General features: G+C 48.8%; 1 protein-coding gene and 1 non-coding gene across 5 annotated transcripts in view; one reads left to right on the forward strand and one right to left on the reverse strand.

Moving 5' to 3' along the window:
• The first annotated feature begins 1,436 nt into the window (after positions 1 to 1,436).
• EPHA10 (EPH receptor A10) overlaps positions 1,437 to 26,250 on the forward strand; it is a 47,824-nt gene continuing 23,010 nt past the window's right edge. For 2 of the 4 annotated variants that reach the window (XM_063627886.1, XM_063627887.1), the window contains exons 1-5: positions 1,441 to 1,606; positions 3,704 to 3,768; positions 4,468 to 5,146; positions 12,087 to 12,242; positions 13,164 to 13,514. In XM_063627886.1, the coding sequence (XP_063483956.1) occupies positions 1,501 to 1,606; positions 3,704 to 3,768; positions 4,468 to 5,146; positions 12,087 to 12,242; positions 13,164 to 13,514 (1,357 nt within the window). In that variant the 5' untranslated portion in view covers positions 1,441 to 1,500. Of the gene's footprint in view, positions 1,607 to 3,703; positions 3,769 to 4,467; positions 5,147 to 12,086; positions 12,243 to 13,163; positions 13,515 to 26,250 lie in introns of all 4 variants that reach the window. The other 2 variants (XM_063627888.1, XR_010117719.1) reach the window with 2 other exon arrangements.
• On the reverse strand, positions 16,084 to 16,184 carry LOC129469312 (small nucleolar RNA U13). The gene has a single exon (XR_008653000.1). It is a non-coding gene; the product is annotated as a small nucleolar RNA U13 (small nucleolar RNA).

Here is a 26,250-nt window from a genome sequence, read left to right on the forward strand (position 1 = left end):
AATCCTGGGTGATGCCAGGAATCGTAGGGTGATCTACGATGCCAGGAATCCTCCTTACACCGGGTGTTCAAAGAGGTATGGACTCTGGCAGAGACAGCGTGGTTCACCAGGGCATCCGCAGCACAGAGCATGGCGCCCAGCGAGGGCTGGGTGGAGGGGTGAGGGATACATATATGCAAAAGCACAGACACTCAGATCGCAGGGGCCAAGTAGTCACAGGACTCACACTCACTCTCGAGGCTTCTTAGGCTATATTCGCTTCCAAATAGAGAGGGGGCGGGTCCCCCAAGAAAAGAGCTCGGAAAAGCAACGAGGTGGATGGAGCTTTCTCCCCTCAAGTTCAGCCCAGATGGTGGCGCTCAGTAGCCACCTCCCTCGTCCTGGAGGGCCCCAGCCCTTCCCACCACCAGTGTTAAACCCTCAGCTTGCACATAAATGACCTTCACTAGACAGAGGTCGTGTTCCACGTTTTCTTGCGGCTTCTTCAGCGCCGGCTGAACTCTGCCAGTATTGCTCCGCCTCTCTCGCAGATGTCTCCGACTCCTGGCCGCTGTGCTGTTCACCAGTCCCCTGGGGTGGGCGGAGTGGGGGTGATCAAAGAGGGGAACCCCCCGACTCTGAGTAGACTGAGGACAGGGGTGGTTGTGAGGTGTGCTTGTATCTTGACAGCAGGAGAAAGAACCTGAGGAACCGACCGTTCATGCAAAACCGCCACCGCCCCCCATCCCAGCGTCCACATGGTTTCCCAGCCTCGGAAGCGCGCTGGTAGGGCGGGACCCCGTCCCTCACTTTGCTCTCCTTTCCCGAGCAGCTCCCGGGATCGGGTTCGGCCCCTCCTTCCTGCCGCTGTGTGTGTGTGTGTGTGTGTGTGTGTGTGTGTGTGTGTGTGTGTGAGATGAGGGCGGGAAGAGAAAGGGGAGGGATGAGCCAGGAGACACAGGGAGCCTCAGACACAGGAACAGACCTAGGGCAGGGAGATAGGAGAGCTCCCCAGAGCTTGGGGTCAGGACATAAAGCTTCAAAACCCCGCAAGTCCTGGGAACAAGGGAGCTTCCAGACTAGCTCAGAGGCTGCAAGTGTTGCTGCCTTCCCGAGGTTCGCCCCTCCTTAAGCCAAGCCCACCTTGCCTGCCTACTTCTCAGGAATGAGGAGCTAAGGTTTAGCACTCTGGGCCACCAATGCCAGCTCATCCCTCTCTCGCAAAAGCCCCCCCAGCTCCCACAGCTGCCCCACCCCCCACGGTTTGGAGATCTGCGGAACCCCTTCCTTTCCCCACCAGTTGGGTGTTCCGCCCCTGGCCTATGAAACTCCACCTTCCCACCCTCTGCTGGCGGGGATTGGTTGGCATCCCGCGGCGGTGCCTAGTGATTGGTCCCCATGGATGATGGTGAGCGGCGAGACTCCGCCCCCAGCTGGCTCTGGGGTCTGGGGGCACTGCTCAGCGGTGCTGGGCTGGCGCGGCTTGAGCCGCCGCCGCACTGACAGCTCGGTCTGCGGACTATGGAGACCGGCACCTGTCCACACCCGCTGCGCCTGTTCCTCTGCCGGATGCCGCTCTGTCTCGCGCTGCTTTTGGGACCCTGGCGGCCTGGGACAGCTGAGGAAGGTGAGAAGACTGGTGAGCTCTGCTCGGAGCGTGGCATACCAAAAGATAGGGGGCTGGCGACGGGGGTTCTGGGGGAAGGAGTCATTGGAGAGACTAGAGTCTGTATTGGGGCTTGAAGAAAGCAGGCAGCAAAGAACTGGAGAGACAGAGAAAAATGTGGTCAAGCAATAGCGAAGAGAGGTGCGCTGAGGAGCTTGGGGGCTGGAGACCCGGGAGGTTGGGAAAGAAAGAGGACAGGAACCGCGGGAGCCAGAGGCGGCGGTCCAGCGGCCGGTGAGACGGACAAGCTGAGTGATTGGAGGTGGGAGGTGCGGGGGCGGGGAGATGAAGAGTGGAGACAAGGAGATGAGGAGGTGAGCTCGGAATATGGGAGACGGGATGGAGCACGGACCACAGGGGCGAGGAGACCACAGTGTGGCCAACGAGGTGGAATGCTGGTCGAGTGGGCTGGGTCCGGGCGCTGCACGACGTGCTGATCATGGAACTGTCCGCAGTGCTGAATTCTGAGCTTAGTCTACCGGGCGCACTCCGCGTTGCCGGGTTTGAGGCTGTCGGCGATACTGGAGCCCGCGTCTTGCCTCTGATTGTGCATTTGGGGGAGCTATACGCTCAGTTGAATCCAGAGGCGTCATATCCAGGTGCAGAATCCGGAGGAGCTGGAATCTGAGGCGTCGACCGCGGGGTTGGTCTGGGCCCTGGATGGCTGATGCCTTTCAGTTCGCGATTCAGATGTGCTGTCAGTTGCGCGGATCTCGGAAAGCCGTCGGCGGTCCTGCCTACAGTCGCTGACGCCTCTGGAGAGGCCCTCACCTTGGTGGCCCACCCCCTGGCTTAAGCTCCAGAGGGCAATCTTCCAAGACTCCGGGGTGTCCTGACCTCTTGTCTCTGGTCTGCCGGCTCTGCTGTCCAAACTAGTTTCTGTGATCCATGCTGAGAGGTTGCAGGCTGCTGATCCGATGCCTCCTGGGGGAATAAAGGGACTTCAAGCTTCTCTGGTAGGAATGGTCATAGATGTATACATAAAAGGACCCCAGACATTCTTTCAAAAGCAGTGGAAGTGACAGCCCCTGGGAAAAGGGCTGGCTGAGGAGAAGAGAGATTTTATTTCTCCAGTTGTTAGCCGTATCTCTCCACAGTGTTTTCTCAGAGGCCCGGGGAGTCAGACTAAAAATGTTCAAGTCTTCATGCCTGGCTACCACCGACCTCAGAAAAGCCCCTGAGTAGCAGTGGATTGGGGGGTATATAAAGGAATCCCCTGATACATTCACTACTCACTTTCTCTCTCTCTCTCTCTAATTGACACTTAGCTATAATTTTGGGAACGTAAGAAGGCTGGGGAGAATCACTGACTCCCACCCCCAGTCTGAGAGCCAACCTTAAAATATTTGCCATGGACCCTGTAGAAGGCTGAATAATGACCCCCACCCCCAATATGTCAATGTCCTAATCCCTAGAACCGTGAATGTTACCTTAATTGACAAAAAGGACTTTGCATAGGTGATTAGTGATCTTTTGAGATGGAGAGATTGTTTTAGATTATCTGGATGGGCCCAATAATCACAATGGTCCTTGTATGAGGGGTGCAGGAGGAGCCAGAGTCAGAGGAGGAGGCAGTGTGATGACTGAGGCAGAGATTAAAGTGATGTGATTTGAAGATGGAGGAGGGGACCACAAGCTAGGGACTACAGGCGGCCACTAGACGCTGAAGATGGTAAGGACATGAATTCTCCCCTCTGAGCCTCCAAAAGAAAACAGTCCTGCTGACACCTTGACTCTAGACCAGTGAAAGTGGATTTGGGCTTCTGACCTCCAGAACTGTAACAGAAAAATAATGTGTTTTAAGCTACTAAATTTGTGGTAATATGTTACAGCAGCCCCAGGAACTGAATACAAGCTCCTTCCCTGTGGCTACCTCTCTCTGGATTTGAGCTATTCACACCCCTCCTGGGGAGGTATGGAGTGGGAAAAACTTGCCCATATCATTTGTCACATATTGCATTCTCTCAGCAAATTTACAGGGACTTCACCAAAGGATTCCACTCTCTTGCTAAACTGACCTTCTCGATTTCTGATATTTCTGTCTTCCCCTCTCCTTAGTCATCCTCCTGGATTCCAAAGCCTCCCAAGCTGAGCTGGGCTGGACTGCACTGCCGAGTAATGGGGTAAGTGCACAAGTGTCCCTCCCTGTCCCAAGGATCCTCTGGTGGTCCAGGACCCAGTCTCCTCAGCTCCTCATGTTTACATCAGACAAAAGTGCTCCTCAGAGTGTGTGGTCTCCAGCAGCCCTGGCTTCAAGCCAGAGTGGCCTATTAGAAAACGTTGAGTCTTCAGCCAGTTAGACAGTCAAAAAAAAAAAAAATTGAATAAGTGAGGAGAGAACTGGCTGTCTAGGAACAGAAACATGGCATCTGGATGGAGCTAATACAGGACAGTGGCTTGCACATAGTAGTAGATCCTCCAAGCAATGTCATTGATTGATTGACAAAGCAAGCAAGACTGGGAGTCCTAAAAGAGGCTTGGAGAATTGGGGTAGGGGTGGGATGATGTGGGCTGTAACAGCAGCTTGGTGGAGTGCAAAGGGCACTGGTCAGAGAGTCAGGAGACTACAGGCACCATTCCTAGCTCCACCACTAACTTGATGTGCATACCTGGTCAGATGGCTCGCCCTCTGGAGCCTCAGTTTCCCCATCTATAAAAATAAGGATTGGGCTCATTTGTTTCCAGAGTTTCTCCCAGCGCTGCATCTTACAATTTCCGGGGTGTGCATGGTGGTGAGAGAGAAGGCAGGAGTCGCTGCTAGCGCTCCACCTCCTGGAAGCAGGTTGGCTCTGGGCTGCCCACCCCTTTACTCTTGTCCCCAGTGGGAGGAGATCAGCGGCGTGGATGAACACGACCGTCCCATCCGCACATACCAAGTGTGTAATGTGCTGGAGCCCAACCAGGACAACTGGCTGCAGACTGGCTGGATCAGCCGTGGCCGCGGGCAGCGCATCTTCGTGGAACTGCAGTTCACACTCCGTGACTGCAGCAGCATCCCTGGCGCCGCGGGCACCTGCAAGGAGACCTTCAACGTCTACTACCTGGAAACTGAGGCCGACCTGGGCCGCGGGCGTCCCCGCCTAGGCGGCAGCCGGCCCCGCAAAATCGACACGATCGCGGCGGACGAGAGCTTCACGCAGGGCGACCTGGGTGAGCGCAAGATGAAGCTGAACACAGAGGTGCGCGAGATCGGACCGCTCAGCCGGCGGGGTTTCCACCTGGCCTTTCAGGACGTGGGCGCATGCGTGGCGCTTGTCTCGGTGCGCGTCTACTACAAGCAGTGCCGTGCCACCGTACGGGGCCTGGCCACGTTCCCAGCCACCGCAGCCGAGAGCGCCTTCTCCACACTGGTGGAAGTGGCCGGAACGTGCGTGGCGCACTCGGAAGGGGAGCCTGGCAGCCCCCCACGCATGCACTGCGGCGCTGACGGCGAGTGGCTGGTGCCTGTGGGCCGCTGCAGCTGCAGCGCGGGATTCCAGGAGCGTGGTGACATCTGCGAAGGTATCCAGTTGGCTGGGGGCCGTGGGGTGGGAGTGTAGAGCGTAGGTGGCAATTGAGAGAGAGTGTGCCCTAGATGAAAGAGGCGGGTGTGGGGTCGGGGGGCGGTGGAGAAGGCTTGGACTCTGGAGCCCAAGGAGAGCCCTGAAGTCTTGCGAAGTTTCCAGTGAGTCCAATCAGGGCCAGCGAGTGAACTTACTAGGAGGTGAAATTGACTAGCTAAGGAGGCATTAGGGACCCATATCTTAGGCACCTCGCACAGGCCTTCTCGTTTATTTTCATGGCAATAAAGGAAGTCATTCTTTTTTTTTTTTTTTTTTTTAAATACAGAGTCTCTCTTGCTCTGTTGCCCAAAGCTGGAGTGCACTGGCTTGATCTCGGCTAACTGCAACTTCCACCTCCTGGGTTCAAGCAATTCTCCTGCCTCAGCCTACTGAGTACCTGGGATTACAGGCGTGCATCACCATGCCCAGCTGATTTTTATATTTTTAGTAGAGACGGGGTTTCACCATGTTGGCCAGGCTGGTCTCAAACTCCTGACCTCAAGTGATCCACCTACCTAGGCCTCCCAGAGTGCTGGGATTAAAGGCATGAGCCACAGCGCCTGGCCTAAAGGAAGTCATTCTTATCTCTATTTCACAGATGAAGAAACAGAGCCTCAGAGAGATTAGTACTTCACTTGCAAAGTCAGGAAATAGGGAGCTAGGATTTGAATTCAGGCTTGCTCAACTCTCACATTCTATGACACCATGAGGTCTCCCCTGTGCATAAGGAAGAACTCTACAGCAGCCCAATCTTCAGGTTAGTGGGATTGGTTGCACTACAGGGAGGAATCTCCCAGTCACGGACCACATACTTGCAAGTTAGAGGCTGGCAGGGGGGATTTTTATGCTGGAGAGAGGGATTGGGAGGTTGCACTAGATGATTACTAAGATCACATCCCACTGTCTGAACTACAATCACTGTACTCCCTGGGGGAGATCCTTCATGTTGAGGGTTTTGCTGGGTTCTCAGGCTGGTGGGGGCATTAGGAACAGACCTCTCATTCTCTCTCTTGCCTGTGGCTTTGGATACAGAGGGTGATGATGGGGTTATGAATGTGTGTACTTAATATAGAAAGATCAAGGTATGCTTTTTCTAAACCATGTCCTTTTCTGGGTGCCAGGGCAACAGAAATGAGTCAGACATAGTTCCAGCTCTCAAGAAGCTCACAGTCTCGATGGAGAGATGCAAAAATTTAAAAATCACAAGAGGGTAATATATGCTATAACAGAGGGATACACAGAGTGGTGGGAAGACAGGGGAGGAAGTGACTAAATTTGCTCTCATTCCTTTGTTCAATCATCCATCCAATATGAATTGAGGATGTGCCAGCTGCATTTATTGAGGGCTTATTATATGTATATAGATGAATGCCACCATCTCCTCCCTGCGGAAATTGTAATTTAGAGAAAGACCGGGAGGCACGAACCTTCCTGAGCTCTCCAGATATAGTTAGGATCCACCTCGGTGCTCTCCGGCATTCATTGAAAACTATTTCTGTACTTACCCCATGGCAGGCACTGATCTACTTATGTGTGTTTTCACCACTAGATTAAGAACTTCTTTTATTTTTTTAGAGATGGGGGTATGTCTATGTTGCCTGGGCTTGCGTGTAGCAGCTATTCATAGGTATGATCACAGTGCATTACAGCCTTGAGTTCTTGGGTTACAGCATTCCTTCTGCCTCAGCCTCCTGAGTAGGTGGGACTACAGGGATCACACCCTAAATTAGGAACTTCTTGAGCTCAGGCACTGGGTCTTACTAGTGTCAGCAGCCCCAGCATTCATAACAGGATAAGGCATATGGTAGGCGTTCAGTGAAAATGCATTGGGTGAAAAAGTGGTTACTATAGGGTGTGACACATAAACAGAGAGCTAAGGAAGCATGGAAGGGAGAACCTAATTCTAAGCATGGAGAAGGCTTCCCAGAGAAGGGAGAAGGTCTTTTTCCCAGGAAGCTTAGAGCATTCTAAGCTTAGGAACTGCATGTAGAAGCATGGAGGCAGGAGGGAACATAGCATGGCTGAACCTATGTAACTAAATGTGGTTAGAGCAGAGGGCATGTGGGGCTGTGGGAGTGAAGTGATGGGGTTGGAGAGGAGCAGGTGGAAATCATGAAGGGCCTTGAATGTCGGGATAAAGAGCTTAGACTTTATGCTTTAGGCCAATGGGGAGGATTTGAAGCAGGGATCTGACATGCTCAGATTTGTATTTTCAAAAGATCACTCAAGCTGCGATTGCAAAGAAAGGATTGAAGAGGGAAGGATTAGGAGCCAGAAGATGAACAAGGAAGATGCTGCAATACTGCAGGAGAAAGAGCACAAGGGCTGAACTAAGGCAGTAGCAGAGATCATTGAGAGATGAGGATAGATGGGATCATGAGTCAGTATCCACAGCACTTAGTGGCCATGTGATACAGGAGGAGAAAGGAGTCCCCTTTGACTTACATGCTACTGGGGATTGAATGGACAGAGGGATCATTCACTGGGGTACAGAACACAGGACATGGATAGACACATATTTATGATGTCCGTGGTGCATTCCAGTGGAGGTAGCTGGAAAGTGGGTCTGGAGATCTGCAAGACAGAGCTAGTACTTGAAGCTGTGGGTGTGGTTGGGACAGACCAGGAGAATGTGTGGCGTAAGAAGCCAAGAGGGCCAACAATGAAGACTCATAGAATAGCAATACTTAAGGACAAGTAGAAAATACAGAGCCCATTAAAAAGGCTGAGAGGGAGTGATCAGAGTATGGAGGAGAACTAGGAGAGTGTGTTATTATGACAGCCAAGAGAGATAGAGGTGTCCAGGAAGGAATGCCCTACAGAGTTGGGAAGCAGTCAGGTAAGTCGAGGGTTAGAAAGTGCCCACTCGGTGGCCTTGGTGAGAGCAATGGCAGCTGAGCGATGGACAGAGAGACCAGGTTGCAGTCGATTGAGGGATAAAGGAAGTTGAAGAGCTTGAGTCAGGGAATCTAGAAGCCTGGATTTGAATTAGGAGAAGAGGAGGTATCTCGAGGAGGACATCGGGTAGAGAGAGGATTTTTATTATAGATGGGAGAGACTTGTTTGTATGCAGAAGGACAAAGAGCCACTGGGATACCAAGTGTGTATATGGGGGGATCCCCATCCCAGTCCCAGGAGGCAGGAGTATTTTATTACTGATGTGGGCTAGAATTGCTGATGCATGTTGCTAATAAAAAGCAGGCCAGATTTTAGTCAGTTTTATTATTGTTTTTACATACTTTATAGTTTGTGCCCTTATTGCCTGCACCCAAAATGGGCCACTTTTTACTGCTTCACTACCAAGAGGGGAGATGACTGATGGGATGTAGTATTTGATGAGGTTAAAGGGAGAGATCCAGGGTGGAGACAGAGGGGCTGGCCTTCAACAGGAGGTGGCTCATTCCCTCCTCTAGGACTGGAAGGGAGGAGGAGAGGGGAGATGGTTGTGGATGGGGGCATTTGTGTGTTTTGATGGGCAGATGTTGAGGGAATTACCAACTGATGGCTTCCCTTCTCCCTATAAGGTGGGAGGGAGGGCATCTGTACAAACAGACAGTAAGGTCCTTGTCTGTTTTATTCATTGTTGTGTATCTATAGAGCCTACCTAGTAGATGCTAAAAAATATCTGCTGAATGAATGGATCAGGAGTGAGAGGAGGAGGTTTCTCTGGGAAATGAGGGAGAAAGAGAGAGAGAGAGAAAGAGACTCAGGAACCCAATCCACGTCTGATGAGAACAGAAAAAGGCCACTTGTAATGGTCTCAGCTCTGCCTTGGGGAGTGGGGAGCTGGGGACAATGCCAAGGAAAGCTTCACAAGGGAGATGTTATTTGAACTGGGGTTTGGAGAAGTATAGAAGTTTGCAAGGAGAAAAGGGATATAAGGAATTATAGAACAAGACCCAGAGGTGTGAAAGGATGAGCTCAGTGTACCATGGGTAGAGTGGTTGGCAGTGGGGAGCTGCTGGAGGACATTAGGAAGGGAAGGGAAATGATTGGATTTGTATTTAGAAAGTTAAGGCCTTCCAAGTGCCTTGTGCAGCTAACACAGGCTTCCCTCTAAAAGTAGATGGATAAGTGGGGGAATAGAACTAAGATGTTCTTTTCCCTTTTTTGTTTCTCTTTAGTGACCTTGACTTTTGTTCTCCCTCTGTTAGCCACTAGAGAAATTAGTAAAAGAGCTGGGGTTTCCTTTGGGGAAAGAAATCAGGGCATATAACCAGTAGCTTTAATTCTCTGCTAGGGCCAGGTGCAGTGGCTCACACCTGTAATCCCAGCAATTTGGGAGGCCAAGGCAGGAAGATCGCTTGAGCCAGGAGTTCAAGATCAGCCTGGGCAACACAGGGAGATCCCATCTCTCCACACAGAAAAATTAGCCAGGCATGGTGGCACAGCATGCCTGTGGTTCCAGCTACTTGGGAGGACTGAGGTGGGAAGATTGCTTGGTCCCAGGAGTCAGGGGCTGTAGTGAGCTATGATTGTGCCACTGCACTCCAGCCTGGGCAACAGAGCAAGACTCTGTCACAAACAAACAAACAAACAAACAAACAAAACAACTCAGTGGGATTGCCTTGGAGCCAAGGGACCCAAACAGATATGTTCTCTGAGGCTCCATACGGCACAATGAGCCCCTGTGATGGGGTGGCACAAGAGGCATTACAGACAGGGAAGCTAATGAGGGCTCATCCTAAGAAGCACTTTCTGCCAGCATTGTTCAACAAAGGCAGCCTCAGAAGCGGGTGAATGCCTCATGATAAAGTATGTGACAAAGACTGTGGCTACTGCTGGGGAAGCTGCCGGAGGACCAGGCCAGTGGGAGCTGAGCTAGATTATCTCTGAAGTTCTGACCTTGAAGAGAGAGAGGGGCTGGCAGTCAGGAATCCCCGAATCTGCTCTTCAGCACAAACTCCTGCTAAGCAGAGCCTCTCACAGCAGAGATACCACTGTGGTCGCTGATGGGCCCACCTACCTCTAGGACAGCAGCCACCCTCATACACTTGTGGGGAGGGAGCCTCAAACATTCTTCCCCTATTGTTGTGAAACCCTGCGAACAGATCATTTATCTGGGCTCTCACTTGCTCTCCTATTTCACAACAGAGGTGGGCAGGGCATGGTTGTTATTCCTATTTGGCCAATTCTTTTTTGAGTCCAGAGAGGCACAAGGAGTGGCCCAGCCAACATTAGAACCCAAGCTTTCCAAGTCCCAGCCTGGGTCTATGCTGCCCACCAGACCACGGGGATAGTTGGCCCATGCTCTGTTCTGCAGGCAGAGGAGGCTTCTGAAGGCTCCTGGGCTGCCAAGCCCCTCCCCAGAGTTGTGTTGCCCAGAACTCTGGGCAAGATGGACCCTCTCAAACCTATGCCTTCCAGACAGCGGAAATCCTAGTCCCCTCCCCTCTTCTGCCACACAGGCTGAAAGTTCTTCCTTAGGGCTAGCCTGCACCCTTTCTGTTGTGCTGCATCTTCTTGGAGCTGGAGGGCAGCCAGCTAAACTAGAGGACAGGGCCAGGGAACAAGGTGAGGACCACCCAAGCTCTGAGAGGTAGGGCCAGGAACCACCTGGCCCAGCTGGTGAGAAATTTTTTTAAAGTGGGTGTTTAGCAGTTACCACTTAAGGCCTGTGGGGAGGAACAATAATTACTACCATTATTGTGAAAATGTGCTTGGTACTGGGCTAGGTGGTTTACATGTTTTATCTCAATCCTCCAACAACCTTTTTGAGGTAGGTATTCAACACAAGGCTCAGAGGGGTCAACTGATGTGCTCAAGGCCACACAGCAAATAAGTGGTGTGACTCAGCTACAAACCCAGGTTGTTCAGATAGAAACGCTTGTGATCTTAACAACCTGTGTTCTGAGAAGTGAGATAAGCAAAATGAGTAGGTGTCAAGACTGGAACCAGGTCTGACTCATGGTCCAGGGAACTTTTACTGCCCCTTCTCTCTCCACCCCCCCCCCTCCACCTGGCTGGCTTTACTTTCAGTTGGGAATTTATGACGTACTCGCTCACATGATGGTGGTGGTGGGAGGGTGTGTGTGTGTGCATGTGCATGTATGCTTGTGTGTCTGTCCCTGGGTAACTGTGGAACAGCTCTTGGGGCACCTCTCCTCCCCTCTCTTCCTCACACCAGCACTGCAGAGTTTGACTCATTTTCTTCCAGTGGTCCTGAGGGTGATGTGATGTGGGCTTGGGTTGGAATCCCACAGGCTGTGGGACAGTAGCTGTAGGCAACTTCACCTCTCCTAGCCTTAGCTCCTTCATTTTAAAAAGGGGATAAAGGGTCGGGCACAGTTGGCTCATGCCTGCAATTTCAGCACTTTGGGAGACCAAGGTGGGCAGATCACTTGAGGCCAGGAGTTCGAGACCAGCCTGGTCAGCATGGTGAAACTCCATCTCTACTAAAAATACAAAAAAAGTAGCTGGGCATGGTGGTGCACGCTTGTAATCCCAGCTACTCAGGAGGCTGAGGCAGGAGAATCGCTTAAATCTGGGAGGTGGAGGTTGCAGTGAGTGGAGATCCAGCCACTGCACTCCAGCCTGGGTGATAGAAGGAGACTAAAAAATAAAACATAAAAAATAAATAAAATAAAAAGAGGATAGAGGGGCTCAAGTGATCCTCCAGCTTTGGCCTTCCAAAGTGCTGGGATTACAGGCGTGAGCCACCGCGCCCGGCTGAAAGTAAAACGTTTCAAAGGTTTCCGAACACACTGAGCGTTTTCTAAGTGTAGGTAATGGGTTGTTCAGGAGTCACTCCACGGGGCAGTGCTGATTGGTGTGGCTGAGTCCCCTGACTGTTTTTCTATCGCAATTGGAGGAGATAAACGCTGCCCTAACCAGGCCAGTCAGGAAAGCGGGGAGAAACTGTGGAGGAGTCCCCTCTTCTCACCAGCCATGCCCTGCAGCCTGTCCCCCAGGGTTTTACAAGGTGTCCCCGCGGCGGCCCCTCTGCTCACCGTGCCCAGAGCACAGCCGGGCCCTGGAAAACGCCTCCACCTTCTGCGTGTGCCAGGACAGCTATGCGCGCTCGCCCACCGACCCGCCCTCGGCTTCCTGCACCCGTGAGTCCCCCCTCCAGGCTGCACTGCGGAGGGTGGGGGGTGGGGGTGGCCAAGGAGGAAGGCCTGATCCAGGTGGTGGTGAGGGCAGGGTCTCCACACTGGGGCGCATGGGGGCGGATATGGGGGCCAGCGCCCCGGAAGGCGGCATATGGGGGAGCGGAGCCTGGGCGCGCCCTGGGGGCCGGGGCCTTTGATGAGAAGAACCAGGACAACTGCGAGAGTCCAGACCGAGGATGGGGTTAGGATGCCTGGCGGATCACTGAGGAGAGCGCCCCTCCGCTGCCCTCTCCTCACCCTGCCTACCCTCCAGCAGAAAGGGGGGCTCCCGACCTTCGCACCGCCGGTTCTCGGTCCCCATGCTCCCATCCTCGGCTCCTCACTAACCTCCTCCCAAATCCTCACCAACTGCCCCGCCACTCTCACATTCCGACCTCCCAAGGGCCCCCACGCTCCCGTCCCTGACCCTTCCCTGGGGGAGGGGCGAGCCCCTGCTCCCGCCCGCCCCTGCTTCCGCTCACCTCGGGCTCATCCGCCCTCGACCCCTCACTGACGGGCCATCTCTGTACCAATCTCCCTGACTGAACCCACGCCCCCATTCCTCCCACCCCAGACCCCTCACACCGTCCTATCCCCCATGCCCACTGGCTCCCACGGCCCATTCCCGCTCATCAATCTCTGTTCCTTCACGGCCGTCCCTTCTACCCTCCTCCCTGACTGACCCCATGCCACTGGCCCTCCTGTCCCTCGTCCCCCCCATTCACCCAGTCCCTTGATGAACGCCCCGGTTCCCTCCTCCCCGACTGACCCTCTGCTTCTCCTGCCTCACGGGGGGTGGACAAGACCCCGCCCCCCTCGTGCATCCCGCCCACCTCACGGGCACCCACGTCCCGCCCTGACCGCCCCGCCCCTGTGCTGCCTCAGGGCCGCCGTCGGCGCCGCGGGATCTGCAGTACAGCCTGAGCCGCTCGCCGCTGGCTCTGCGACTGCGCTGGCTGCCGCCGGCCGACTCGGGAGGCCGCTCGGACGTCACCTACTCGCTGCTGTGCCTGCGCTGCGGCCGCGAGGGCCCGGCGGGCGCGTGCGAGCCGTGCGGGCCGCGCGTGGCCTTCGTACCGCGCCAGGCCGGGCTGCGGGAGCGAGCCGCCACGCTGCTGCACCTGCGGCCCGGCGCGCGCTACACCGTGCGCGTGGCCGCACTCAACGGCGTCTCGGGCCCGGCGGCCGCCGCGGGAACCACCTACGCGCAGGTCACCGTCTCCACCGGGCCCGGGGGTAAGGCCGTCCGCGCCCCCCACCCCGAGGCCCCCGCGCCTGCCGCCCCTGCGCCCTCTCGGGGCCGCCCCGTCGGTCCTGCGGGAGCCCCACCTACCCGCCCCACAGAAGCCACCCTCTGTACACGCACCCCGCCCCTCTCCAGGACACAAAGTCACCCCCCGGACGCCCCAGCGTCAGTCGCCCTCCCGAGTGTGCGAGAGGGACTGAGGATGCAGGCGTCCCCTTACTACCGGGCCAGAGGGGAGGCGCGCTGTTCTGTGCGTGTGCGGGAAGCCGCCGGGTGCTCGCCTTTCTCCTGGACGCCTTGCACAAAGCCTCTGTCCCGCTCACAGCTCTGCAGTTGGCCTCGCCGCTGATTTCTCAGGGAAAAAGAGGTGGAAAGTCCCTTAATCTTTTACCTTCCCTTTAAAAAAATGTCGGTAGGAATCCGAATTTACTTCCTTCCCTCTGTCTCGGGAAGCCGGATCCGGTCCTGTGTCCCTTACCTCCACCCCTCGGCCTCTGCATGGTTTTGCTGCATCCGGCCACCTCCTTTCCTAGTCCCGGGAAAGGACAAGGAAGCTTGTAGAGTTAGGCTGTAGGGGCGATGGAACCCACCAGCCAATACATCTCTGAGTCTGGACATAAGGTGAATAATACAGCCTTTTTACACCACACCTTCATTCTTGACAGTTTCTTTTGATTCGCTTCTCAGCTGGGGTGGACCTTCAAGTAATGCTTGTATTCTTTGCAAGAAAGATAAGCGAGTGGTATGGTTTCTGACTCCCTACCTAATCGAGGCTATAGGATCGGCTTGTCACCCTGCATGCCTGCTTTCTGTGATCCCGCTTCTGTCTTTGGCAGTGGTGTTGCCAAGGAGAAGTCTGAGGCTAGGGTTATTTTCATTGTCTTCTACGTAACTTGGACATATGACATGTACATGTATGCACATGGATGTTAGACTAATTCTTTAACCTACTTAACCTACTGTTGAAAATAAACTTTTTTTTTTTTTTTGAGACAGAGTCTTGCTCTGTCTTCAGGCTGGAGTGCAGTGGCGCGATCTTGATTCACTGCAACCTCTGCCTCCCGAGTTCAAGTGATTCTTCTGCCTTAGCCTCCCATGTAGCTGGGACTACAGGTGCATGCCACCACGCCCAGCTAATTTTTGTGTTTTTTAGTAGAGATGGGGTTTCACCATGTTGGCCAGGATGGTCTCGATCTCTCAACCTCATGATCTGCTCGCCTCAGCCTTCCAAAGTGCTGGGATTACAGACGTGAGCCACTGCGCGCCTAGCCAAACTTTTTTTTTGAAATGGAGTTTTGCTCTTACCACCCAGGCTGGAGTGTGGTGGTGTGATCACAGTTCACGGCAACCTCTGCCTCCCGGGTTCAAGCGATTCTCCTGCCTCAGCCTCCTGAGTAGCTGGGATTACAGGTGTGCACCACCACACCCAGCTAAGTTTTGTATTTTTAGTAGAGATGGGGTTTCACCATATTGGCCAGGCCGGTGTCAAACTCCTGACCTCAAGTCATCTGCCCGCCTTGTTCTCCCAAAGTGCTGGGATTACAGGCATGAGCCGCCTCGTGCCAGGCTGAAAATCATCATTTAACCAATATGGATTTCTTTTTTTTTTTTTTCTTTTCTTTTTCTTTTTTTTTTTTTTTTGAGAGGAGTCTCTCTCTGTCACCCAGGCTGGAGTGCAGTGGTGTGATCTTGGCTCACTACAAGCTTCGCCTCCGGGGTTCATGCCATTCTCCTGCCTCAGCCTCCCGAGTAACTGGGACTACAGGGGCATGCGGCCACGCCTGGCTAATTTTTTGTATTTTTAGTAGAGACGGGGTTTCACCATGTTAGCCAGGATGGTCTCGATCTCCTGAGCTCGTGATCTGTCCATCTTGGCCTCCCAAAGTGCTGGGATTACAGGCGTGAGCCACTGCGCCTGGCCACCAATATGGATTTCTTTTGATTGAGTAAACCTTTTGATTTGCACAACTTTTTTTTTTTCCCAGGAAAAGTTTTCTTCAGGCCGGGAACAGTGGCTCATGCCCGTAGTCTCAGCACATTGGGAGCCTGAGGCCAGGAGCAACATAGTGACATCCTGTCTCTACAAAAAATTTAAAAAATTAGCCAGGCATGGTGATGTGTGCCTGTAGTCCCAGGTGCTCAGGAGGGTGAAGCAGGAGGATCAGTTGAGCCCAGGAGTTTGAGGCTGCAGCGAGTGATAATTGTGCCACTGCACTCCAGCCTGAGTGACAGAGCCAAACTATGTCTCTTAAAAAAAAAAAAAAGTCTCTTAAAAAAAAAGTTTTATTCAGCCACTGCTTTGACTAGAACTTCTGATAACTCAAATATATCTCTTAAAAATATCTCTAAGCCTTAGGTTGTACATTCATTTTCTGATTCTCAAATCTTGTCACTTCACTTCCCTTATCCTTTTGAGCTCTTAATCCATTTCCACTGCCCTTTGGAGATTTCCCAGCTTGTCTGGGTTTCTGGAACAGTACTGTTTTTTCCTGTCTCTATTGTGATTTAACATTTGCTATTGCATTTACATCTTTAAAAATTCTTTTTTTCCATCTTTCATGTCAGATGGGTATTTTGCCAACGTAAAAAGGTTTGGGGGTGACACATCTCACATACGAGTGTGAATCCCCAATTATCACACTTGCAAACTACAAAAGGATCACATTTTAAAAAATTCAGTATAGAAGAAGAAAAAAATCCATAATCTTATTACATAGATATAAACAACTACTAATATCTTAGAGTATATACTTCCAGAAAATTTTCCAGTCTATCTTGATCTCTGTATTCATATTCCTAACTATCTACCTATAAAATCCCTTTTGTTTTAATAAGTCATGCACCATTTAAAGACATTTTGGTCAACAATAGATGGCATATATGATGGCGATCCTGTAAGATTATAACGGAGCTGAAAGACTCCTGTCACTTAGTACTTTCTGTTACAGTTGCCTGCAGTATTCAGTACAGTCACATGCTGTCACCCAGGCTGTACAGGTTGTAGCCTAAGCGTGTCATAGGCTATGCTGTTTAGGTTTGTGTAAGTACACTCTGATGTTTGTACAACAATGAAATCACCCAACAACGCATTTCTCAGAACATCTTCCCATCATTTAGCAATGCATGATGGTATGTGTAATACTAACTTTTATCTGGCATTTTACATTAACAATCTTTTTTTTTTTTTTTTTTTTTTTGAGATGGAGTCTTGCTCTGTCACCCAGGCTGGAATGCAGTGGTTCAGTCTTGGCTCACTGCAACCTCCGCCTCCCGGGTTCAAGCGATTCTCCTGCCTCAGCCTCCTGAATAGCTGTTATTACAGGCACGCACCACCACATCCGGCTAATTTTTGTATTTTTAGTAGAGACAGGGTTTCGGCATGTTGGCCAGGCTGGTCTCGAACTCCTGACTTCAGGTGATCCACCCACCTCAGCCTCCCAAAGTGCTGGGATTACAGGCATGAGCCACCACACACGGCCTTATGTTAACAATCTTAACTGTTTTGACACAGATAGATTTAGAAGCCATGTTAAGGAAATACTCTTCTATTTCCATTTTCTCAATAAAAATACCAAGCTTCCACTGATCGAGTGCTGCAGTGTTTGGCACTGTGCAATATGATTTTCTACATTAATTCATTGAAATGAGGCTGGGCACAGTGGCTCACGCCTGTAATCCCAGCACTTTGGGAGGCCGAGGCAGACGGATCGTTTGAGGTCAGGAGTTCGAGCCAGCCTGGCCAACATGGCGAAACCCCGTCTCTACTAAAAATAAAAAAAATTAACCAGGCGTGGTGGTGCACACCTGTAATCCTAGCTACTGGGGAGGCTGAGGCAGGAGAATCACTTGAACCCCGGAGGTGGAGGTTGCAGTGAGCCGAGATCGTGCCACTGCACTCCAGCCTGGGTGACAGAGCAAGACTCCACCTCAAAAAAAAAAAAAAAAAGATAAAAAGAAATGAAACTCATCTTAGATTGGTTTTGGAACCCAGGTCTGTCTGACCTCAAAGCCCTGTGCCTTTAATCCCTAGGCCATATAATCCTTCACTGAACTTTTTCTAAAAATCAGAAATGGATGTTAATTTTATAAAATGCTTATTAAGCATTTTCAATATGACCAAATATTTTCCTTTTTGACCTGTCGGTATGATGAATTCTATTAATGGATATTTCAATGTGAACTCTCTGCACGCCTGGATTATACTCTACTGGATATGAATATATTATTCTTTGGATGTTTTGCTGAGTTCATTCGCTTATATTTTAAGATTTTTCCCATCTACATTTCTAAGAGAGATTAGTGTTTTGTAATGTGTTCTTTGTCAAGTTTTGGCACTATGGCGATGCTGGCTTTGGTAAAGTTATCAGGAAAAATTTCTTCTTTTTCTCTGCTCTGGGACAGTTTTAACAACACATTTACATATTCTTTGAAGGCATGAAAAACTGCCTGGGAAACTTTCTGGGTTCTATGCCATTTTTGGAGGGAAAGTTTTATTTATTGATTGATTGATTTAATTTTTTGAGATGGAGTCTCACTCTGTCGCCCAGGCTGGAGTGCAATGGCACCATCTCAGCTCACTGCAACCTCCACCTCCCAGGTTCCAGTGATTCTGCTGCCTCAGCCTCCCAAGTAGCTGGGATTATAGGCGCCCACCAGCACACTCAGCTAATTTTTGTATTTTTAGTAAACATGGGATTTCACCACGTTGATCAGGCTGGTCTTGAACTCCTGACCTCAGATGATCTGCCTGCCTTGGCCTCCCAAAGTGCTGGGATTACAGGCATGAGGCCCTGCGCCTGGTGGTTTGGTATTTTTAATCTTTACTGTAACTTCTTGATCAGTTTTATAAATTTGTGCTTTCCTAGAAAATATTTTGTTCTTTTTCTAATTTATTGTTAGAAATGTATATACATTTCCTCAGTACCTGGAGTTAACTTCACTTTCTCTTTCTTCCTGTTGTATGCTTGTGATTTCTGTCTTTTTTTCTTAATTATCCTTGCCAGAAGTTAATTTTACTGGTTATGACACAGAATCAGCTCTTGAACCTATCAATTCCATTGTTCTTTACTTTCGTCACTTATTTTATGATTTTTTGTTATTATTATTTTTGAGATGGAGTCTCACTCTGTTGCCCAGGCTGGAGTGCAGTGGCGTGATCTCAGCTCATTGCAACCTCTGGCTCCCAGGTTCCAGTGATTCTGCTGCCTCAGCCTCCCAAGTGGCTGGGAGTACAGGTGCACGCCAGCATGCCCGGCTATATTTTATGATTTTATCTTTATTAATACCACTCTCCTGCTTTCCTGAAGTTTTTTTTTTTTTTTTTTTTGAGACAGAGTTTCACTCTGCCTGTCACCCATGCTGGAGTGCAGTGGCATGATCTTGGTTACAGGTGTGAACCACTGTGCCCCGCCAAAACTTTTAATTTTGATGAAGTCAAGTTTATTTATTTTTTCTTTGGTTGCTTGTGCTTTTGGTGTCATTGCTAAGAAACCATTGCTTAGTCCGAGGTTAACGTTTCTGTGTTTTCTTTTAGTGTTGTGGTTTTGACTCAAATTATTTTAGAGGGTGTGCTTTTATTTCCAGATGACTTGCTTTTATTTTGTTTATCTTTACGTTGCTGATTGTAGTGCTTCATAGAGGTTTGTACATGGTAAAAATTTTTAAACTATTTCATGGCTACTTTAAAACAACGTGCTATTTTATAGTGTAGTTCTTTCTCTCTCTGTCTTTATAGATCTGTATCTATATCTATCTATATATACACAGGTGTTCCTCAACTTAATGACAGGCTTATGTCCCATTGGGCTTATTATAAGTTGAAAATGCATTTAATGCACCTAGCCTGCCAAATAGCATACCTTAGCCTAGCCTACTTTAAACATGCCCAGAACACTTACATTAACCTACAGGTGGGCAAAATCACCTATTTTACAACGAGTATTTTACACTGAGTATCTCATGTAATTTATTGAACACTGTACTGAAAGTGCAAAAACAGAGTGGTTGTATTGCTTTTACACCGTTGTAAAACAATCATCAGTTAAACCATCACGAGTTGTTATTCGGTTGTAGTTCCTTCTTATTTTTTACTTGATGTTCCAAAGACTGAGAGGGTTTCGTTTTGCATTCTGTTTGTGATTTTGTTAAAATTCCTTGTATTTGGAATGAATTTTATTTTAAATATTTCAATTTTGCTGATGCACTTTTAATTTCTTCACCCAGCCCTTCTCAGTTTCTCCATTTTTATCTCATCTTGTTTCTTTTTCTTCTCCACCTGTTTTCTCCTTATGACCTTCTGTACCTAGTTGGTGGAGGCTGTGTTTTCTTTCTTCTTAAAGTGCCAGAGCGTTTTACTTACTCTCTATCATATTAAATCACTTTTCAAGATCTGCTTCTCCTGAGTCTTCAGAATAATGTTCCTATTCCCTTATTCTGAAATATTTTTTCATATACCCAATTTCTGGTGTTTTCTGTTTACTTGTTCTTGAGTAAGGAAATAGCTGGTGTTTGTCAACAACAGCAAAAAAGATGCGTGAATTGCCCTTTGAATTAGTTATGAGGTTTTCAGCTGCAAGTAACAATAAATCTCAGTCTAACTGATATTATTATATTATTATTATTAGAGACTTTGTCACTCAGGCTGGAGTACAGTGGCATGATCATAGGCTCACTGTGACCTCAAACTCCTGGGGTCAGGTGATCCTCCCACCTGAGCCTCCCAAGTGGCTAGGACTGCAGGCATGTGCCAACATACCCAGCTAACCTTTTTTTTCTTTTAAAATTTTTTTTGTAGAGACAGAGTATTGCTATGTTGCCCACGCTGGTCTCTAACTCCTGACCTCAAGCAAGACCCCCATCTATGCCTCTCAAAGTTCTGGGATTATAGGCGTGAGCCACAGTGCTGGGCCCTAACTGACTTTAACTTAAATGATTTCTTAGCTCACATAAGAGGGCTAGAGTTAAAGCTTGGTTCATTCAGCAGCTCAAAAGTGTCCTCAAGGACCCAGGTTTTTTATGTCTGTCCACTCTGCCATTCTTATCACATAGGCTGGTTCCCTCATGGTAGCAAGGTGGCTGCAGCAGCTCCAGACATCACATCCTTACCATTCAGAGGCAGAAAAAGAACTGTTTCTTCCTTGCAGGTATCTTTTTAAAAGTAAGAAACTTTTCTCTGAATCCCCTGTCTCCAGCTAACTTCTTTTGTTGGTCAGAACTGGATTATAAGCCCAACCCTAAACCCTTCATTGGTAAAGGGAATGAGTGCACACAAATGTCTTAGAGCAACCAGAAGCTACCCAAGTCACCTATGGGGAGACAGTAGACTATGAACCAAAAATTCAGCTCAGCTTGCAGGAAAGGGGGACAAGGCTGTTGACTAGGTTTCCAGTACTATCTGCTGTAACTTTGGCCCCACTTGGGTGCTGGCTGATTCCCATCCCAAATCTACAGGTGGAGAGCGGTGCTTGGTGTTAGTTTTTAGCTCCACTAGCAGGATTTATCAGGCTTTCATCTAATTATCTCTTCAGAGCTGAGCTGGAACCATCTTCTACCTCTCTATCCTCTCTATCCTGGCCATCTGATGCTTTCCACAAATGTAGCTCAAAAATGGACATTTCTAGCCTCCTTTTCCATCTCTGCCCCTATCTGTATTCACAAGGAACTTTGCCACCTCCTAGAATGCTTCATCACTCCTCTTGCCTTTGTGCTCAGGCCTTTTCTGGGAGCTGCCATCTCAAAGTGAATTTTGGCTGAGAAGCGCCCCCGGGGGATAGGGAAGAGCACTCTTCCTCGAAAGCAGCTCTGCAGTAGAGTGCTGGCTGTGCATTGTCCACTTGACAAAGACCTGGCTTTTTTTTTTTTTTTTTAAAGGGTCAGACACTGAAGGGAGGAATAAAGGATTTTTTGAGTTATTTTTAGAATGGGAGGCAGTGCCACTCTGTGGGCAGTATAGCCTGGGGGTTCATTACAATTGCACTTTTTGATCTAGTCCCACTGCCTTGATCATAAGTAGAAATGTGCCACTCTACTCTCCAGCCCCCATTCTGGCGATCAGCTGTCAAGACTAGTTTATGGTGATGGTGTAGGTTTTCAACTCTTACTGTGTCTTTATGTTTTAATTGGAATTTGGGAAAGACATGGAGCAGAGGCTGCTAGATATATATACCATTTAAGACTAGAAGCCACATCCACGCACTTGTCAGAGCCTGAGCCACCTACTCCCTGTTTCCACTTCCTTGCCTTATTACTATCTGCTCGGTGCTTTCCTCAATCCCCTGAAGGCACCGGGAACGTCCACTTTATGAAAGCCAGTGGGAAGTTTGAATCATCATCTTACTCTGTCTCCTCTCAGCGTGAGACATGGCCCAGTGCCAGCTCCTCTTGCTGGAATGCTGGTGCTGAGCACTTGCTCAGTCCCCCATACACATTACTTCATAAAATTCCCACAGCAAGCCTAGGAGGTGTCATCATTGTTCCCATTTTACACATGGGGAAACCGAGGCTCAGGGAGTAAGATCACTTGCTTGTGGACCAATAGTGGGCTAACCACTGGAAAAGTCAGGAGGGAACCTTCCTAAATGTTCTCTTCCCTGGGCTTCCATCACCTTGCACACCCTTTGTCTTCCTCCTGCCTCTGTGGCTCCTCCTTGTCAAGCTTCTCTTCCTTTGCCTGTTTCTTACATGTTGGCGTGTCTCAGGCTTATTCCCTAAAAGCTGTTCCTCTTCTCTTTGTATGCATTTTCCCTGGACAGTTTCATCCCTTCACCTTCTCATGGCTCCTGCATCTCCATCTTTCTCTCAGACACCTTTTCTGAGCCCCGGAACCATTTCTCCCACTGCCTTCCCGGCATCTTCTCTTGGAAACCCCTTTGCCGAACACCAACCCCAGGCCTTATTACCTCCCGTATATGTGTGTATGTGTGTGTATGCTGCTGTTCATCTGGCATCATCCAGACTGGCAGTTCTCAAACTTGTGTGCACACTGGAATCACCAAGATACTTAAAAAATAAAGCAACTGGCCAGGCACAGTGGCTCACACCTGTAATCCCAGCACTTTGGGAGGCCGAGGTGGGCGGGTCACGAGGTCAGAAGATCGAGACCATCCTGGCTAACACGGTGAAACCTCGTCTCTATTAAAAATACAAAAAATTAGCCAGGCATGGTGGCGGGCGCCTGTAGTCCTAGCTACTCGGGAGGCTGAGGCAGGAGAATGGAGTGAACCCGGGAGGCGGAGCTTGCAGTGAGCCGAGATCCCACCACTGCACTGCAGCCTGGGCGACAGAGTGAGACTCTGTCTCAAAAAATAAGCAAATAAATAAATAAAAAATAAAAGCAACTAATCCCTGAGCTCCAGCCTACAGAGATGATGGTTTGTTTGCTCTGGGTTGTGACCTGGAACATTTTGTTTACTGTAAAAAACACATAAAATGTATCATCTTAACCCATTTCATTTGTATAGTACAGTAATGTTAACTAGATACCTTGTCCAAAGGATCTCTATAGTTTTTTTTCCTTTATTTTTATTTTTATTTCTTTTGAGACTGGGTCTCGCTGTATTGCCTAGGCTGGAGTGCAGTGGCAGCCTTGACCTTCTGGTCTAGGGCAATCCTCCTGTCTCAGCCTCCCACGTGGTTGGGACCACAGGTGAATGACACCATGCCCAGCTAATTGTTTGATTTTTTGTAGAGACAGAGTCTCACTTTGTTGTCCAGGCTGGTGTTGAACTCCTGGGCTCAAGCGATCCTCCCACCTTGGCCCTCCCAAAGTGCTGAGATTACAGGCATGAACTCCCATACCTGGATGTAGAACTTTCATCTTGCAAAGCTGAAATTCTATATCCAGTATCCAGTCAACAACTCGCCTTTACCCCCACCACCCTCCCCTGGCAACTACCATTCTACTTCTTTTTTTTTTCTTTCTTTCTTTCTTTTTTTAATTTTTCGAGACAGGATCTCACTCTGTCAACCAGGCTAGAGGGCACTGGTGCAATCTTGGCTCACTGCAACCCCCGCTTCCTGGGTTCAAGTGATTCTCCTGCCTGAGCCTCCCAAGTAGCTGAGATTATAGGCGCCTGCCACCAGGCCTGGTTAATTTCTATAATTTTGGTAGAGACAGGGTTTCACTACATTGTCCAGGCTGGTCTTGAATTCCTGGCCTCAAGTGATCTACCGGCCTTGGCCTGCCAAAGTGTGCTGGGTTTACAGGCATGAGCCACTGGGATTATAAGCATGAGTCACTGCACCTGGCCTACTATTCTACTTTCTGTTTCAAACAGTTTGACTACTTTAGATACCTCGCGTAAGTGGAATCATGCAGTATTTGTCTTTTTCTGACGAATTGTTTCACTTTAGCATAATGTCTTCAAGGTTCATTCATATTGTAGCATATGACAGAATTTTCTTCTTTTTAAGGACTGAGTAATATCCTGTTGTATGTTTACACCATATATTCTTTTTTCTTTTTACTCTTTTTTTATTATTATACTTTAAGTTTTAGGGTATATGTACACAACATGCAGGTTTGTTACATAGGTATACATGTGCTATGTTGGTTTGCTGCACCCATCAACTCGTCATTTACGTTAGGTATTTCTCCTATTGCTATCCCTCCCCCCACCCTCTACCCCCCGAGAGGCCCTGGTGTGTAATGTTCCCTGCCCTGTGTCCAAGTGATCTCATTGTTCAGCTCCCACCTATGAGTGAGAACATGTGGTGTTTGGTTTTCTGTCCTTGTGATAATTTGCTTAGAATGATGGTTTCCAGCTTCATCCATGTCCCTGCAAAGGACAGGAACTCATCCTTTTTTATGGCTGCATAGTATTCCATGGAGTATACACCATATTTTCTTTATCCATTTATCCACTTATGGACATTTAGGTTGCTTCCACCTCTTGGCTATTGTGAATAATGCTGCAATGAACATGGGTAAGCAGTATTTCTTCAAGACCTGATTTCAGTTCATTTGGATATATGCCCAGAAAGAGGATTACTGGATCATATAGTAATTAAAATTTTTTGAGGAACCTCCATATTGTTTTCCATAGCAGCTGCACCAGTTTACATTCCTACCAATTTACATTCCTACACAATGGTGTACAAGGGTTCCAATTTTTTCATGTCCTTGCCAACCTTGTTATGTCCCATATTTTTGGTAGTGGCCATCCTAAAGGGTGTGAGGTAATATCTCATTGTGATTTTGACTTTGATTTCCCTGATGATTAATGATATTAAGCATCTTTTCATGTGCTTCTTGGTCTTTTGTATATCTTTTTTTTTGAGACAGAGTCTCACTCTGTTGCCCAGGCTGGAGTGCAGTGGTGCGATCTTAGCTCACTGCAACCTCTGCCTCCCAGGTTCAAACAATTCTTGTGTCTCAGCCTCCGGAGTAGCTGGGATTACAGGTGCACGTCACCACGCCCTGCTAACTTTTGTATTTTTAGTACAGACGGGGTTTCACCATGTTGGCCAGGCTGGTCTCAATCTCTTGACTTCAGGTGATCTGCCCCCTTGGCCTCCCCAAGTGCTGGGATTACAGGCAAGAGCCACTGCGCCTGGCCTATATATCTTTTTTGAAGAAATGTCTACTCGAGCTGATCTGAGTGCAGTGTTGTTTACAACTAATTGATCACAACCAGTTATAGATTTCTTTGTTCCTTCTCCACTCCCACTGCCTTGCTTGATAGCAAAAAAAAAAAAAAAAAAAAAAAAACAAAACAAAAAAACAAAACCTACCCAAGTCCTTTGTCTATTTTTTAATTGAGTTATTTGGTCTTTGTTGTTGAGTTCTAGACGTTCTTTATACATTCTGGATATTAACCCCTTAGATAAATGGTTAGCAAGCATTTTCTCCCATTTCAAAGATTGCTTCTTCAGTCTGATTATTGTTGCCTTTGCCCTGCAGAAGTTTTAAAGTTTGATATAGTCTCATTTGTCTATTTTTGTTTTTGCTGCCTGTGCTTTTGGTGTCATATCCAAGAAATCATTGCTGAATCCAGTGTCATGAATCTTTTCCCCTGTGTTTTCTTCTAGGAGTTTATCATTTCAGATCCTACATTTAGGTCTTTAATCCACTTTGAGTTCATTTTTTGCATATGATGTTAGGTGAGGGTCCAACTTTATTCTTTTGTAGGTGGATATCCACTTTTCTCAGTGCCATTTGGTGAAGAGACTATCCTTTCTGCATAGCATAACCTTGGTACCCTTGTGGGAGATCATTTGACCATACATGGAGAGGAGTTATTTCTGGGCTCTGTATTCTGTTTCATTGGTCTGTATGTCTGTACTATATTGCTTTGATTACTGTAGCTTTGAAATATGTTTTGAAGTAAGGGAGTGTGAGGACTCTACCTTTGCGTGTGAGTGTGTGTGTGTGTGTGTGTGTGTGTAGGTTTTGTTGTTGGTTGGTTTTTGTAAGTGATGGAGTCTCACTGTGTTGCCCAGGCTGGTCTCAAAATGCTCGCCTCAAGTGATTCTCTCACCTTGGCCTCTCAAAGTGCTGGGATTACAGGTGTGAGCCACTGCCTCTGGCCCACCTTTATTTTTACTTCCCATGATTGTGTTGACTATTCATGGTCCTTTTAGATTCCATTTGAATTTTAGGATGATTTTCTATTTCTGCAAAAAATGCCTGGGATTTTGATAGGATTGCATTAAATCTGTAGATCACTTTCGGTAGTAGAGACATTTTAACAATATTAAGTGTTCTATTCCATGAATGCCTTTCCAATT

Source organism: Symphalangus syndactylus, chromosome 12 (assembly GCF_028878055.3).
Source record: "Symphalangus syndactylus isolate Jambi chromosome 12, NHGRI_mSymSyn1-v2.1_pri, whole genome shotgun sequence".
NCBI lineage: Eukaryota > Metazoa > Chordata > Mammalia > Primates > Hylobatidae > Symphalangus > Symphalangus syndactylus.